At 38.9% G+C, this 18,484-nt stretch overlaps 1 protein-coding gene across 3 annotated transcripts in view; it reads right to left on the reverse strand.

Moving 5' to 3' along the window:
• Positions 1-18,484, reverse strand: part of LOC120738076 (A disintegrin and metalloproteinase with thrombospondin motifs 14) — a 60,269-nt gene that overhangs the window by 10,991 nt on the left and 30,794 nt on the right. For 2 of the 3 annotated variants that reach the window (XM_040039116.1, XM_040039115.1), the window contains 6 exons: positions 15,592-15,748; positions 13,338-13,443; positions 7,926-8,069; positions 7,667-7,799; positions 7,317-7,430; positions 6,964-7,112 (listed from right to left, as the gene is read on the reverse strand). In XM_040039116.1, coding sequence (XP_039895050.1) covers positions 6,964-7,112; positions 7,317-7,430; positions 7,667-7,799; positions 7,926-8,069; positions 13,338-13,443; positions 15,592-15,748 — 803 coding nt within the window. The remainder of the gene's footprint in view (positions 1-6,963; positions 7,113-7,316; positions 7,431-7,666; positions 7,800-7,925; positions 8,070-13,337; positions 13,444-15,591; positions 15,749-18,484) is intronic. The other variant, XM_040039117.1, reaches the window with a different exon arrangement.

An 18,484-nucleotide genomic window follows, 5' to 3' on the forward strand; every position in this document is an offset into this window, starting at 1 on the left:
CCTAAAGAATATGTTTGAATTCTGTAATCGAAATTGTAATACACCAAAGCTGTATGCAAATTTTTGACCTAGAATAGACACTTTGCTTTTGTTTGTTTTTTTCAAGTCAAACAATACAAATAAAATCACTTTAGCCAAGAAACATTAAAAAGAAACGTGTTGAAATCTTTAAAACATTTAAAAAAAAAATTAAAAATGTTCCAGGCACAAACGTTTAGGAACCCAAAAGGTGACTACTTAGCATAACATGCTCTGTCGCTGATATCACAGCACACAACTACAAAATGTTATAATAATAATTCATATAGCTTCCTATAGCATGCACACCCCACCACAAATTGCTCAGGAACTGCTCAAAAAAACACAATAAGAAGCCAATGATGCTGTACCATGTTGTTCTGAACACACAACATGCTAAAAATCACTTTTCTGTTTGACTTTCTGGAAGGACTGCAGGAAACTTTCCAGTTTCCAGTGCAATTGGCTGTCGCACATCAGTGGGATTGACTTACAAATCCTCAGCCAGGTCCACAAAATTAATTTATTTTTATTTCATCTAAACATAATAAGTAATAGTGCACTGACTTTTAATGAAAGACAGATTTTCACATCTTAAGTTAACAAGATATTATTTTCTCAAGGGTATCCAGATGTTTGCATACAACTAACCATTAACATTTCAGTGCTATTTGTACAGTTATTGTCTTTTATTGTAAAAGTTTAATTTGCCAGAGGTTTGAGTTACTGATGTCAGAACACCTGTAAGAACTAGGGGTGCAACGATACTTGTATCGATATTGAACCGTTCGATACAGTGCTTTCGGTTCAGTACGCATATGTATCGAACAATACAAAATTTGTAATTTATTTTATCAACTTTCCTTCTGACATGCTGTCTGTGTTGAGCGCTCAGTGAATCTGCATTCGACTACTCCGCCTAGGCTGCACTGTCAAGCGCAGATCCACTGAGTGTTCAACACAGACAGCATCATCAGAAGGAAGAGCGCAGGGCAAGCTAGCGAGACAGAAGTTAAGCTCTCCTTGCAACATGGCAAATTGAACCTCCCCCACCCTCATTCAGATCTGGCGTTTGGAATTATTTTGGTTTTCATGTGAGGTATGACCCTGAAGGTAAGCGCGTCATGGACTAAAGTAAAACAGTATGTTGGATGTGCCACGCAATGCTCAATTACATGGGTGGGAACTAGTGTGTTAGCACAGTTAGCTCGTTAAGGTGTTGGCTGTCTAGCCCCACCCAGGGGTAGCTCGTTAACGGAGATTTGCTGTGTTGTGGCTTTAACGTCATTTCAACGAGATTAACGCTGACAGCACTAGTGGGAACACAACGAATATGACTGCACATTTACGCCGACATCATCCTAGTGCAAAGACAAGTGGAAGCAGACAAAAACAACAAGCATGCATGCTACAAACTTTACCCAAGTCATTTAGACAGCCGTTAGCACATGATTCTCCTTATGGGGACCTGATATGTTTAATATTGTGGCGAGCTCAGACAAGGAGGAGACGGAGGTATCGTTTGGTCTTGCTTCCCGTGAGCTAGCCAGGAAGCACAGCCGTTTATTGACATCTGCAGAAGAACACTGCCGCTAGCTAACTGCTTAGCGCGGCAACCACACAGCAACAACAACAACAACAACACACAGGGCGCCCTCTGACCCCGGAAGGACACACCGTTGCAGCGAGAGGGCGTCACCCGTCACTATGGCAACATAAACAAAACATAACTGTACAAACAGAACCCCGAACAGCCCTGACCCGCTACATAGCCCCCACCTAAGGGGTCAGTCGTCCCCGACGACCCCATTACCCCACACAAAGTCCTGCAAATGTCCAGGTGCCTTCTTTTGGCGCACCGGCCGGTCACGACTGGCGGGGGAAAAGTCACTCGGGTCAGAACATGGGGTGCCACCATCATCCCACTTCTGACACCAATGTGGCGAGCTCAGACAACGAGGAGACAGAGGTGTCGTTTGGTCTTGCTTCCCGTTAGCTAGCCAGGGAGCACAGCCGTTTATTGACATCTGCAGAAGAACACTGCCGCTAGCTAACTGCTCAGCGAGGCAACCGCACAGCAACAACAACAACAACACCACACAGGGCGCCCTCTGACCCCGGAAGGACACACCGTCGCAGCGAGAGGGCGTCACCCGTCACTATGGCAACATAAACAAAACATAACTGTACAAACAGAACCCCGAACAGCCCTGACCCGCTACAATATGCTGCTGAGAATATAGCCCAGAAGAAGCGTATAGTATAGCTTTTATTTTGGAAAGAGCCATTTCTCTGTAATAAACTCTCTTTTCCAAAGATGAGTGATTCCTCAATCAGATACAGGTGTTACCGCGCCAGATCCGCGGCTCCGAACCGTAGTAAGGAAACCTCTGGCAGTTACTTGAAGGTTCCGTAACTGACTCGTAGCCGGCAACAGCTTACTATACAGGTCAACTCCGCTAGCAAAAAGATCGAAGGAGGCGTAGGAAACTGCTTCACCGAACTTTATTTCTTCTCTAAGGCACGAACACCGCGTACAGTGGGCTGAAACAGTTTACTCACAGCGAGCATCGCCGACACAACTCTGGCTGTCGAGGGAGTTATTATATTCCTTTTATTTATTTTCTTTTCGTCTCTTCTGTAGCTAACCGTTACTTTTCCCCCTTCTCCGCGCTCTCTCTTCACACACACACACACACCAGGCAGTCCCGCTACACATATCCCGAATACATTTCCCATCAGGCTTCATCCTTAAAGGGCCATGCCTGTAACACAGGGCTTGCAAAATCGCTAGCCCGACGTCCCGGGGCTAGCGTTTTTTGCTTTCACTTTGCAAATGTCCAGGTGCCTTCTTTTGGCGCACCGGCCGGTCACGACCGGCGGGGGAAAAGTCACTCGGGTCAGAACATGGGGTGCCACCATCATCCCACTTCTGACACCAATGTGGCGAGCTCAGACAACGAGGAGACGGAGGTCTTGCTTCCCGTGAGCTAGCCAGGGAGCACAGCCGTTTATTGACATCTGCAGAAGAACACTGCCGCTAGCTAACTGCTCAGCGCGGCAACCGCACAGCAACAACAACAACAACAACACACAGGGCGCCCTCTGACCCCGGAAGGACACACCGTCGCAGCGAGAGGGCGTCACCAGTCACTATGGCAACATAAACAAAACATAACTGTACAAACAGAACCCCGAACAGCCCTGACCCGCTACAATATGCTGCTGAGAATATAGCCCAGAAGAAGCGTATAGTATAGCTTTTATTTTGGAAAGAGCCATTTCTCTGTAATAAACTCTCTTTTCCAAAGATGAGTGATTCCTCAATCAGATACAGGGCTTGCAAAATCGCTAGCCCCGGGACGTCGGGCTAGCGATTTTGCAACCCCAGTTGGGCTACCAAAATCTATCTCTGCCCTGCCTGTCGGGCTATTGTAGGAAGGAAAAATATATGTCAATGCTTTTGCATTCTTTCGGAAATGTAGCTGGGTAATTATGTCATTGGCATCGGTGAGCCACTGTTAATATGTGACATATTGAAATCGCGTTTGAATTTGCACTTGTTTTTTGCTTTCACTTTGCAATCGCACAACTGTGTATAGAGAGCGACAGTACTGATTGGTGAGTGATGATAATTTGCGCACCAATTCCTCTGACATCGTCTTATCAATCGTTAGCTTACTATGCAAACATGACAAGTGAAATCTCCCGCAGCAAGCTTAAACATATGAGAGGTTGATCGCGCAGAGAATCGCTGACCGTTATGTGTGTGTGTCTGTAAAAGCAGCAGGATATATATTTTAGTTCTGCTGAGCCAAATAAGACAGGTCAGGGTGAAGAAGTGACAGCCAAAGAAAAGCTTACCACAAAACGGAAAAGTTATGACAAATCAGACTATAAGGCAAAAAGAAAGTGCAGCTTTATGGTTTCATGGACAAAAGAATTTCTGTGGCTGCAATATGACGAGCTATATAACCGGGGCTGCACATAAGTGGTCCGCAGGTGCGCATTCGCTGTCAAAAAAAACAAACAAAAAAAAAACGCGCAAAAGATATGAAGTTGCAACACGTGTTTGCATACATAAGATTTTCTGGAGGAGGACAGACATTTGTTTAAAACTCTTAAAGATGTTGAAGAAGCTCCTTTAAGCAATTACTTTGGTGTTCCTCTACCTCCAAAGAAATGTCAGAAGGAGTCCGAACCACAAAAGAAGCACGTATTCTCGGAAAAGTGGTTGCAGGAGGTGAGCTGGCTTCAAACAAATGATGAACACACAGAGATGTGGTGCGGAATGTGCCGTGAAAATCCCACTCTAGCGGACAAAAACAGTGCTTTTTATATGGACGCAAACGCGCGTTGCAACTTCTTATCTGGTGCGCGTCTTTTATTTTGACAGCGAATGCGCACATGCGGACCACTTATGTGCACCCGTGTAAATAACATAATGTTCTGCCGGGTGTGTTGTTGGTTTTCTCTCGATTTCTGAGTCGACAAGCGCCTTTGTTACTGGGACAAGTCATTTTAAGAAAGGCCCCCATTAGAACCCATGAGAAATGCAAGAAATGCATTATTGCTCAGTCTGCAATATCTTTCCCAGAACAAACACCAATTGCAAATAACATACTAAAAATAAACCTGAAAAATCTGTTTAGAACAGCGTACTATGTTGCAAAGAGTGAACTACCACTGGCACGATTTAGCAGTCTTTGCAAACTTCAAAAAGCAAATGGCCTAGATCTTGGTTCCACTTGTCTCTTACCCGTGACTTCAGTGGAAATTTCAAATTCAGGATCTGACACAGACTGATTCATGTCCTACACAGTTCTTACATGTTCATAGAAATTTCTGTTCAATTAGAACCAAGTATTTGAGTTGATGATTGTAATTTTTATACAATGTTGTAATTTGTTTTTCAACAATTTTTTGATTAATGTTTTGTTTCCTTTACAATATTATACTTTAATGTATAATATTGTAAAGGAAACAAAACAGGAAACAAAACATCAATCAAAAAATTGCTCTCTTTTTTATTCGGGCTACTTACATTTATTTTGGGCTACCAAAAACTGAAGAGTCCCTGCCCGAAGGGCTACCAGGGATTTTGAAATTTTGAGAGCCCTGAGATATATTAATTTTTTTAATTACTTTTGTTTCAGCAACATTAAATTTAAAAACTGTACTTTTGAGTTAAAATATATATTTATAATTTTAATAAATGACAAATTAAAAAGGCATGAACATTTTTTTTGTATCGAAAAAATATCGAACCGTGACACCAAAGTATCGAACCGAACCGAACCGTGAATTTTGTGTATCGTTGCACCCCTAGTAAGAACACCTCCAATTCATTCAATGAGCCCCAATGAGCCAGAACTATATCTAAGGGGACAACAATGTCAGAAATCTCTAACTGAAACATCATGCTGTAAATAATGTCACGATTTACACCAGTACCTTTCCTGCAATGGAAAATCAAACTGTCTGCTGTGCTAATCAATCCCATATATCAGCAGACTACATTATGGCCTACATACTATTTGTCACGGTATGTTGTTGTGCAGTTCATGCAAGAAATCAGTCTGCTTTACTGACATTTACAAGCTCTGATTAAAGCACTGAGTGAAACTTTTCTACCAGTTGAGTATTAGAAAAAAAGAAAGTAAAATTTTGAACAGGTCATCTGATTTTAGCCTTAAAGTTGGTTAGGAATGTGTCTTTATTACAGTTAACGAAAGAACATCAACAAAAGAATCTGCACACTTAAATCTTATCTAAAATTAAAACACATTGCAGATCAGATCAAATCTGTCCACTGAAAAAATTGCACCTCAATTTCACTGTTAAAAGTTTCATTGCTTTAATGACAATAATGATTTTGTTTCTGATTCTGAGATCTCAGTAAAATGAAAACCTAAATGGAATGCAGTCACTGATTATGTTGGCTAACCTCAGCTGGAAAAATCAGTGTTTCTGTTGGGTAATGAGTAAATACATTATTTCTAATAACCAGCTGGGGGCAAAGAGCTCTGGCTGCAAAAAGAAATAAGGTGGCAGTGACTGCTACTGTATGTTAGATATGCTCTATGGTCTCAGCAAACACTAGTTTGATTTACCGAAAGTTAGATTTTTTTAATATAACATGTTGCGTACAAGCTTTGTTCATTCTGTAAGTCATTAAATAAAATATACAATAAAATAGGGCACAAGAGCCTGTTTTAGGGTTTGGCTGCCTTGTCTTTTACAAGCTGATACTGCATTAGCATTGAGTATGTGTAATTTCTTTATTTGTTTCTGATTAAAAACAAACAAACAAACAAAGAAAATCCTAAAACGGTAATGGCCAGAATGTGAAAGCTGAGAATTCAAAATTTAACTTCAACAAACAACGCGTAGTATTAGAGATGCAATCATAATTATTGTAAGTTTTTTACTCTAGTTAAAATGACTTACATCCTCCTTAAAATCATTTTCATTATCTTTTGTGTCTCCTTTCCTGTAAAATGCACCACTTAACTTCTGTACTACTTAAAATTACTTACATTATAATATTTCTTCTTTCCTGTAAACAGCTGTTGTTGTTAAAGTTACACTGTTAAAATACAATGAAATCACATTTAATTCTATTACACCATCATAACACCTCACTTTGACCTTTCTCTTCATTAATAGTATAAACGCAGTATGAGGTTTTTATAGTTTTATAAATAAATTAATGAAACCAAATCTAAGTCAAGCTTAACAAACCCAGGACTGGATTAAAAAAACGTCCCTGAAGCTCTTCATTTACACTTATATAGTACATTAACATCTTTTAGATGAATACTGATACTGATGATACTGTGTGATCAAATACTATTTTTTCACTATCTGTATAGCTGTTTTATTTTCTGTTTTTTTCTTAGTTTTGCGACATAGATTCAGCTTCCTTGTTGCTGTAGCACTCACGGAGGATTGTTGCACAGTCTGCTGCGGGAGCGAATTCCACCTCCACATGTTCTGGAGCAAGAGCCAAACTTTGACCAAGAACTCCAACTTCCATCATGGCCCTGAGGCTCCTGGCTGGTTCGCCAGATGCAATGACCCTTGAAGCACCACTGAAAATCAGTGTCCATTAAAAATGAGAGACAGGGGGAAAGGAAGAAGAAAAGAAAGGTCAACAAGTCCAAACTGAGGACATTTGGCTTCTCTGAAAATATTGCTCAGAAACTTTATTTCCGCTTCCTATTTTTAGAGAGTTCCACTTAGCAATTATTGTAAAGAAAAAATAAAATTACAGATGATTCAGAGACATTTCCTACCTTTCCTGGTGCACACTCTGTTCCATCCACAGGAGGACCTTTTTTAGTTTTACAAAAGTACTGGTTGTCAGGGTGGCTGCACCACAGCTGCTTGCAGGGGTCGTAGGTTCGAAACTAAATGAGCAATTAAACAGCAAATCTGAGCACTAATTCTTTTTGGAAACATAGATAAGCAAACACAGTTTTTCCCTGTTAAAAAACAGAACTTACTCCTTTGCAGCATTAAAAAATACTGATTAAAAATTGTTGACTATTCTAATTATTTTAATTATGTGGTTATTATATGGTAGAATAAATAAATAATTCAAATGAATAAATATATATATATTGGGGCCACAAAGCTTACTTACAGCAGTGCACATTTTATAACCAACACCAAAATCAAAGCGGCACTGTTCATCCATTGAATAATTTATTCCAGGGAGCTCAGGAAGCTTGGGCCACTTATGTTCAAAGGGATCATCCAGCAAGCAGTCATAGGAGCTGAGGAAGCAATAAGAATAATAAGGACATAAATGTTATATGCAATGCGAGGTCAGGAGCAGACCACATATGAAAAGAGAAGGAACAAATTAATTTACACAACAGCTGTGCAAATAGCAAACATACTGGATGTATCTGTTGAGCTCCTGCTTGCTGCAACGTGACCAGTGATAGCGGTGAAAAGCTGCTTGAACAAGTGGTGCCATGATGCTACCCATGCTGGTCTCATCAGCACAATGATTCCCTTGGCCATCATGCTCCATACCCAACCTGAAGGACAAAAGCACAGAAGAGCATAGATTGTGATCACAGCAAGAGATAAAGTCACAACAAACAATATTTTCTGAATTCTTTCTGTTGTTTTGCACTACGAATACAACAGGATTGCGTAGTAGTAAGCAGAGTTGTATACTGCACCTCTGCACTTTCTGAACACTGATTGAAATTTGGAAACTGTCAGCTATCATAATTCTTTTAGTTCTTTTCAAAGTTACAAGCTTGTTCGATTTTATCTAAGTCACAGCAGGTTCCCCAGCAATACACGTGTGACATTTGAAGCAGTCCGGATAACAGCTGTCGGTATAGATGAAGAACAAACACAGAAACATCAATTTATAAAACATTAACGTCTACAAATTAAACCATTTAAAAAATAACTTCAAGTACTCTTTAATTATTCTTTGTCTATATGCTAATTATGAAGGTACAGGTAGCAGAAAGCCAATATAGATTTGCATGGAGAATGGCAAGAGCAACAGGCTCTTTTCCAAAGGTAGAAAAAAAATCAGCCTACACACACATTACTGAGTCACTACTATCACACTAATGCTACAGCACTTATTAAACTGTTACATACTGTTGACATTTGATAGCGTTAAATACATCTTACTATTTTATCCTAAAAATTGATGACTTTTCCTAAAATGAAAATATTAAAAATGTCATAACATACAAGTTTTTGTGAATTGACAATATTATGGGTTAAATTTGACATGAACTGTATCCATTCAGATGGATTTTAGATCTATCACTGTGTGTCTGCTTAAGAAACTTTTGTGGTTTTAGGAAATCTCGATACTGTGTTGTCTCTGTCTCCGTGTGGGTTTTTTTCTTTTTTTTCCCTGTGATTTTTGATGTTTTATTTTGTTTGGTAGAATACTTCAAGGGGAACCTTGACACTGTCTGTATTCCCACAACTACTGCATAGGTCCCCATAGAGGTTATAGTTAGGTTTATTTTATGTTTTTATGTTTTGGGTAAAACAGGACATGATATTTTGTGATAGTAGATGTTTTCCCAACTAAAACAAATGCTGTAAAATCAAAAAAAATATGGTCTCCCTGCTGTAAATGAATTCATTAATCATCTGTTTATTAATGTCAGATGGAATATTTATACGTCTGAATAGATTTGCAGTTCAAAATGTGGAACAAACACTTTTTATGAGAGAATTCTTGACCCAGCAAAGCTGACTGGGACAATACTGTGAAGAATTAAAATGTGAACAGTATGTAAGAGTTAAATCATGCAAGTGTAAAAATGTCACTTTGCTATTTTATTGCACCAGAATCTCTAACCAATAATCTCCTAGAAGCTCTGCTGCCTGGAAACTATAAAACAGCCATATTGTTTATATGCTTTGATTATTGTATAAAGTTATGGGGGTGGCTGCCAGTGGTAGATAAAAATTTATCATAAAAACAATCAAAATGTTGTCTTTTAACATTATGCAACAAAGAAAAACAATTTTCTAAAATGTTGAAATATTTCTTTGAGCGATAAGTTAGTGGCTTAACTGATAGAAACCGGACAGATAATGCTTCACAAAAACAGGCATGGTCAAAGCAGGCTAAATGCTGGACAAGTGAGATTAGAGGAGAGTGCATGTGCAGGTGGTTATCAGCATCGGACTTATGATTCCCTTAGACATTTTTATGGAAGCTGTGCTTTTTAAATGTTAAATTTTTTTACTGTTGTTTATTTGATATAGAGTAATTGCAAGCCTCATTAAAGCTGCGCTCCAGGAACACCAACCTCCAGTAAGAAAGTACAGAAGCTCGATTAACAGGGGAGGTAAGCTCTAAATTAACTATCAAGTTGGTGAAGCTTTGTGGACACTGTATTTGAATGCCAACAAAATAATTGCCTTCTTTTCTTCTTTTTCATGAGTTATTCAAACACTGAACATGCAGCATCACAGCAGGATATCCACACGTAGTTTAAGACAAGTGGACAAAACCGCAGGAACAGTCTTCAGCTGTTAATTAAGAATACATCAGTTGTGTCTTGCTCCCAACAAATAACTGAAATACTGCCTTTAAGGGGTTTGAAAATAATACCTATCATGGCAATATTACTGCTGTCAGTGACAACAATATTTTGATATATAATATATTATTTCATTTAACTTCTATTACCTTCATTAAAGAGTCACAAAAAGCTTAAGCTGGTCCCTGTGTGCACTGGCCATAAGGAAGAGAATATAGTGGAGAGGTTGCCAGTCTTTTACAGAGCGCAAACTCATATTCACACCTACTGGAAACGTGTAGCTTTCATTTCAGCTAGCTCTCATGTGTTTGGATTGAGGAGGCCACAAATAAGCCCACACAGCCATGAAGACACAAACAGGTCGCAGATGATTAGGTGTGATCTTATCCCATGATGACTGCTGTGAGGTCAGCAGGCGTTTGAATCGCAGAAAAACAACGATGCTGTAAAATGACAAAAACTAACTAAGGTCAAACTAAAAAAGAGGCAAACTTGGACTCAAAACAAGAGGTTGTTTTTAAACATATCTGATAAAAGGCTTTGCCGTGTAATAAATCCATGCCCCATATGCAAAAAATAAATGTATTTCAGACGAAATGCTGCTCAGATCTGACTGCTTCTGGCAGGAAAATACAAAGAAAAACAAAAGAGAAAAAAGAAATCAAGTGGGTTTGACTTTCTACAGGTGTTGTTTTGCAAAGCAACGATAATTGCACCTGCAATTAACTGGTGCAATTAAAAACTCTGCAGGGTGCAATGACACCAATCCAACTACCTCTGACTATGTCTGTTGCAGAATAGTTCTGCATTCATAGGCTCGTGCCTCACGCCTCAACCACTTACTGAAGCAGAATATAAAACTTCAATCAATCATTTTCGATAAGACAAACAGGCAAAATATATTCAAACCATTCTCGTCTAAATTGTTTGAATTTTTTAAAAAACAACTTGACATTCTGAGTCATGATGAATAATTGAGTAAAACAATCACATTTTAATATCAAACACTAACAGTGTAAAATATATGATGTATATATTGCTCGGTTTTAACATGTTTTCTAATGGGTAGGTTATGAAAAAGCAAAGAAGACTTTCATCCTGAGCTTTCTTGTCATGTGTTGTTGCATGCAGAGTCCTGTATATCCTGTTGGTTGATGAGTCAGCTGTGGAGAGGGTTTCAGGAGATTTTTGACAGAGTCAGTCCATCTGCTGAAAATATATCATGTGACAATCTAAACTGTCTGGTCTGGTTTTAAATTTAAAAAATAAATAAATTATAAATAAATTTAAAAAAAGATCCTGGCACTCAAACTATTAAAATTATTTTAAAAAGCATTGCACATTATTATTATAGCATCTGTGTTCCCCCGTTTTATTAAGTTTTTCAGTCACTGACACAGTTATAAATGCTGTGAATGCAGTTCGCTCCCCTAATTCACATTAAGGACCTTTTTTGTTTTTTGCTCGTCTATTTTTTTGTTAAGCCACATGACACTGACCTACGAATAAATCAAATATGAAAAAACCTTGTGTCCTTGGGCACTTTGTTACTAGCAGCCAGTCACAAAAATACATGATTTTTCCCCCTTTTTGTTTTTTTAGCTGAATCTACAAAAATGCCAAAAGTGACACAGTGTGACAGGCATAAAGTTTCTGGATTTTTTGCACCAAGAGGTTCCCAAAGAACTATTAACTGAAAACTTGGCATATTTCAGCATGGTGTGCAGTGGGTCCTTAAAAAATCTGAAGAAACTGGACAAGTGGAAGACTAAAGAAGAAGTGGCAACAGAGGAACAGAAAGTCGTTTTTCTCAGAAATAGGAAGAAATCCAGCAAATAGATGAGGACAGGACCTGTCCCAGTGGTGTGATGGATGGGAAGAATCCTAAACCATGAAATAATTGCCAGAACATATATGGATATTCACTCCAAAATTATTTCGGCCAAATCTTTCAAACGGTGTCACTGCACACACATTTCGAATTCATTTCAATCGCACAAATGCAGAAATAATTAGTTGCAGTATTTTATCTGATTTATTATGAGAATGTCGTGCCTGACCATTTGTCTTTGGTGCTTAACTTAAATGTACCACAAGCATTTATCCCGTTTTGCCTTCACAAGTCATAGTATGATTTGTCTATCACATAAAAGTGGTGAGCATACTGCATGCCTCGACTGTACATTTAATTCAATTAGATGTGAGGCTCAAATGAGCACAGACCGTTTAGATATTACATTCCTATTTCTTGAATACTATATTCAGCCACAGCTTCCACCTGGTGCATCTCTATTTTCTATAGTTCTATAATATGACAACCTGCCCAAGTATCTTTGTCACTAGTTTGCTTGCAGTTATTTTTATTCATTAAATCAAGCAAAAAAGCTTGTTTTCTTCACCCTTTTTTGTTATACCCTTTAGATGAATAGAGATTTATTGAACTGAGAAACACTCAAATAAACGCTCAAGTTAAAAAATATAAATATCCCCATTCCAAAATGTCATGTGACAATCTCATTGGTGAGTGTCAAGTGTCAAGAACCATCTGTGAAAGACAGTGGAGGATCTGTCGTGGTTTGGCATTTTAATCTGTGGTGTTGGGGAGTCTCTATCTAAAATTTATGGAATTATGGACACAGAAAAAAATGTATTCACTGTGTTCTTACAAGAGTTTGTCTAAAAGAGTCTGTTTTGAACAATAAAGGTGGTAATGCCAAATACTAATCTTAAAGCTCATTAAAGCTGTACTAACTTTCCATGAGTCTGCGTTTTTTCACGTGTTTCAATAAGTCAGTGCACCTATTTTCCTTTTTCCCTCCAACATATTTGGGTTACTAAAGACTTTTGTATAGCACTATAACTGTTAATAAGCAGCTCCATACATTTATTGAATACACCAGCCTGTTGCTACAGTAACTTTTAGCCTCTTGCTACCTTAGCAACCATTGACCTTGACAGCAGGAGTAGATGTATTGATAGCATAATGGTTAAAGTATATCATGCTTAAGCACAGGTTAGTTTAAGCACAAAAAAAATTCATTCATGTTTTGTGTCTACACAAAAGGCACAGAAAGCATAATGTTAAAAAAAATACTGCTTTCATATCTATGTGTAAAACGCAGCTGGAGATCAGATTAAATGCTTTTTCACAACAACGGATCACTGTTTATGTTCACAAACTACAATCACACAAAAACTATTAACTTAAATGCACACAGAAAGATGTTGTGAGTGGCCCTGCTGGGCATTCATCATGATGCCATTACTCACACATGGCCGGTTTCATGAGCAACCACAAAGGCAGAGGAGAAGCCATCCTCATGGTTCAGAGTGCAGCTCCTCAGTGGGTGGCACATCCCCGTCACTGGAGCATACCCTGAGCGACACAAAAGACCACACAGCCCTGATAATCAAGAATGAAAGTGGTGACATTCTCATGCAGTGCAACGAAGTGGAAAAAGGATTTCTAAATATGGAGTAATTGCATTCATTGTGAAGGTTTTAATCTCTTTTTGGTGAGCAGCTGGCTGTCACACTGGCTCTTGAGTGTGTGTGAGTTATAAAGAGAGTGATGGTGATTGCTCAGCTTCTTTCAATGAAAAAAAAGCCCCACATATCTGTGTGTTTACATTGCGATTTATCAGAGTAGGCTACATTCACACAGTGGCACTTTCATTCATTTAAGGTGAACGAACCGAGGTAAAATACTTCTAGCAAATCCCTCAATAGCAGCAGTAGCTCTACACAGCTTGCATATCAAACATAAAGAAACTCCCAAAGCAGTTTCAGAAGCCTGCCATCATTATTACCCAGCAGACACCTGGTTGGTACCACAACATTTCACACAGCTCACGAGGACGACAAACTTTTAAGCAAAGCACAGACATTAAACATAACTCGATCAAGAGGTGTGCAGCAATTCAGCTTAGTGCGAATCAGCTTGGATCAGAAGCACGCCCATTCTGGCCTTCTTTTTTGCCACAGCTTTCAGATAATTTCCATGCTTTCTGACCATCAGAAGACTGTTTTTTTTGGCATGCAGGTAAAAAAGCAGAAAATGCAGCAGGCAGACAGCTGGTGATAAAGCCATGTGTACATGTCAAGTTATTTGAATGTCTGCAGTGGGTTATTTCAGTCACAGCAGAGTGAGCTTTAGCTACAGCATGATGACGATGCCTTTATGAAGAGAATGACTAAAGGCTCTATTCATGAATGAAAACAAAATGGACATATTAACACTGAAAGTGAAGTTGCAAAACATGAAAGCAGATGTGGAGCATGACTCTTTATCTGAAAGGCAGATAAAAGGAATTCAGGAGAATGCTGATTACATTCCCATGAAAGGCCATTTGGAGCTATGCACACTGAAGCAAAAAGGTGCAGCAATTACTACAGTAATAAAAAAAAAAAGTGTTTCTCTATGGCTGATGTGAAGATTGAGGAGAGAGGTGGTGTCCGCCATCTGGTTGATAAACTCAAACACTGAACATCTTGGGAACATCATGTTAAATCTTTTGGTGCCAAGGAGACCAGATCAAAAACACTTTCAGAGGATTTAATCGGTAACATTTTTAAAACGTGGCAAACTCAATATCACCTAATGACACCATTTAAGACAACTTTCTGCATCTCCTGTTGCTCCATTAACTTACTCTATTTACCCAACAGCCCATTACTTGTTTGGACACAAAATCTACCATCTCACCGCTAAACTTTCACAAGAATGTGTGAGGTCTGCTTGTGACCTTGAGATGCAGCACAGGGTTCAGCCCAACCTAGCTCAAGGTATCATAGAAACTAGGTTTGTTATGAACACAACAGAACTGCAGCTATGGTAACACCTAGAGGTGTGACAAGCAAACCAGGTAGCCCCAGGCTGTCCTCGAAACATGACACGTGCTCTATAAAAGTTAAAAATATACACAGGTCAGTGCAAGATATCGAGTGCATGCAAGCACAGAGGTTTGTTCATTCGGGACCCAGTGTTTTCTGCAGGTTTGGCTGTTCACTTCAAATTTTGTTTTGAAGGACTGAAAAGAAGAAACAAATGGTGAGGCATAAAACTAGGAGAACAACATGTATAGCACAAATTTGCTGCAAAATGACTGCATACATGTACAGTAATATTTGGATTGACAATAATCTACTGAAAGTACAGAAAAGTTCAAACTGAACTTTCCAACAGTCACTGATTAAAAAAAAGAACAATTAGTTTATATAACTGGCAAACTAACAAACATGTTCTGTTTTTTCTCTACATGCCAAAAACCTTCTTCAGTATCTCAATTTTTCATTTTTCCAGGGTGGCATCAATGTCAAGTCAGCAAGGTTTTGGAAACAACTCAGCAGTTATTTTCTCATGAGGTTGCCATTTCCGGAATTGGGTTCAAGACCTCAGCTGCAGCCCCCACTTTTATATTTCCATCAACCTTACCTGGGCAAGACTTGAAGCCAACCCCTTTGTGAATGGAAGCAGATATCAGCACTCAGTCTGCACAGGCCTCGATCGAGAAAAATACAGTACCTTGCATACCTGCGGGACCAAAATCTTGCCTTGTGAGGAAGATGGCGTGATCATGGTACTCGGCATGGTCAGGGTCGCGGCGCTGCTGCGTGTTGGCCCATCGGCACACCTGCTCCAGGCTGCGAGATGGGTTGCCACGTTCGATCAGGCTTATAGACTGCAGAATGAACAGGACCAAGAAAAAAACGTTAGCAGACTGTAAAAATAAATAGGAGGGTAACCCTGCCGTTCGCCTTAACAACGGTTAAGGTTCTTTCTAAGGTGAAAGAAGACTCATCACCCTTTTACCTTTACATCAGTGCAGTAGATGTACTGTCATTTGAAAAACTGTCAAAGAAAATAGCTGAAAATAAGTTATATTTTTTGTGCATTTGAGGACAAAAAGGGACATGTTGGTTAGAAAAACAGGGGAACCTTTAGGATTACAGGTATTAATTTTACTTTTTGCTAAATTGCCAGTGATTATGAAACAATTAATAGGTTTGTAACTTGTAACGTGAGCTGTAGTGGCTAACAAACCTCTAGTTGATACACAACTTGAGACAACACAAGCACACAGGCAGGTACACAGCCCGTCTGCTCACTAGCAGCTGAAGTAGCTGAGTCTGCAACACTGAACAACTTATGAGAAATTTCAAGAGATCAGTAGCTGAGAAAAGTCTACCAGCGACTAGACAGAAATAGTAGCAGGCTATACCACCAACTCTATTTGATAGGCTATGAAATATGTCACTAGAAACACAGCACTATTCAAGCTGTGTTGCACTAACTATATACTTTTAAAAAGACCTATATACCTTTAAATGAACCAAAACACAATTTTAGTATTTTTACCTTGTACACCACCAGTATGAATTGTACATCATACAAACAATATGTGACCAAAGACCTTCAGCAAGACCTTTGTAGCCAATCACTGCCTGAAGTCTCTTTACTGCTGCCAGCTTTGTTTCTGGGTCTCTCTGCATTCACTGCATTTAGAAAAGCATGCTCTGTTGGGTTGAGATCAGGCAGATTGACTTGACTATTGAAGACTATCACTTTCTTTACCTCCAGAAACCCTTCAGTTGCTTTTGCAGTATGCTTTGAATCATTATCCATTTGCACTACTTGATGAGGTTGCAGCATTTGGCTGAATCTGAGCAGAAAGTAAAGCTCTGTACATTTTATAATTCAACCTGCTACGTCTACCAGCAGTCACAAACAGACAGACAGTAATGTAACAAATTATTATGTTACTGTATTTTTTTCAGTTGTTTAGACAATTTAAAAATAGTGTTGCCACTGATGTTACTCTTTGTATTGTTGTAATTTTATTTGTCTTTCTTGACACCATCGTGTCAAAAATGCTATCAAGATATTTAGATAAACCTAGTATGAGCTCATCTGGCTCCTTTCTATTGTGAGTCAAACTGCCCACATCCATGTGGCATGAGAGGTCACTCGCTGGTTAGATCATTAAAAAATATATATTGTGAATCATATGTTCCTGCATTTGTTGGCCAACAAATATAACCCGAGTGAAAATCTTGACTGAACAATTTTCTCCATTATTATCATGAGAACATCAAATGATGGCTTTGGTGTTCCTTCCCTCCAATGAGGCTGATCTGACAGCCCGACACAGTAAAAAAAACACTGTTTCTGTTTTTGCCAGTGTCCCCAGTGTTTTGTTTTGGGGGTTTTTCTGTAAAGGAGTATAAATGCATTGTGGTTTGTATTTCGTGTCACAAATATACAGAAAATTTCCCAATAAGACTCAGCTCTGGATGAACTGCTCTGGAGACTGATAACCCTACTACTATTACACACACCGACACACACGATGTGAGGCCAGGAGAAATGAAGGCACCCAGGAGGAACTGGCCAAACTTTGTCTTTATTTTCTGAGTGGGTGCTGCAAGCAGGGCCGGTGACACACAGAGCATGTTGGACCTCATCTAATTGGTGTTGGGTAAACAGCATCTCTCTGCTCTGACAAACAGACAGAAGCTGAATAAAAATGCCCAGTTTCCAAGCAGCATCAGTCAGACATGCAGGTAATATGACACTTGTGGACAGATGGATACGTGCGTAAAGCAAATGACTCACTAGCATCTGCCCCCACGTGTATAATATACGATATTTCATACCTCATTATAATGTGTTCAGCTGATAACGAGCAAATATGCCAAGACTGGCATTAAGTGGCGAGAGGTGAACAGAAACACAAACACATACTGATGTACAACTCTATAAACTGAAGATATGGAAGATCATTTGGCCAGCTAGCATTGACCAGTTTGCTTTTTTTTTGCTTGTTTATTCGATGTTATTAATATGCTACATGAGTATTTACCACATGGTGGAAGTACATTTAAATCATTCATTACACTAAAGAAAGCCTGAGCAAAAGTGAAAGTGACTGAGCTTTTGTACAATATTCATTCGTCGCTTTCTTTCATCAATCATGTTAATATAATATGTACTCATTTATTTCCTCACTATTTATTACATATGTATGGTATGTGCCGGTACTGGGCTTTAATATGTTTTTGCATCAACTTTAGTGTTTTAATGGGGGCTTCTTAAGGTTACCTTTTCTTATAATCAGGCAATTAGTTCTGTATTGCCCAAAAGAAATACAAAAAACATCTATTTTAACCAGACAACTGAGCTCAATTAAATGCTAATATCACACCGACTATTTTCGTACACGTTTTGTTAAACTCAGCATCTGAGAAACAGCCTTTCTTTCATCTCAGCCTGACCCCAATTTATGATCTTAAACTGATATTTTTCTCTTTTTCTCACTGTGCGTCTTTTTTTCCTAAGAAGTTGTTAGCTAGAAGAAACAAAAAAGCAGCTGTAAGCTCCAAAACAAAACTTTGCTTAGTTTATAAATTACTGCATA

The sequence above is a fragment of the Simochromis diagramma genome, unplaced genomic scaffold (assembly GCF_900408965.1).
Source record: "Simochromis diagramma unplaced genomic scaffold, fSimDia1.1 OVJJ01000402.1, whole genome shotgun sequence".
Lineage (NCBI taxonomy): Eukaryota > Metazoa > Chordata > Actinopteri > Cichliformes > Cichlidae > Simochromis > Simochromis diagramma.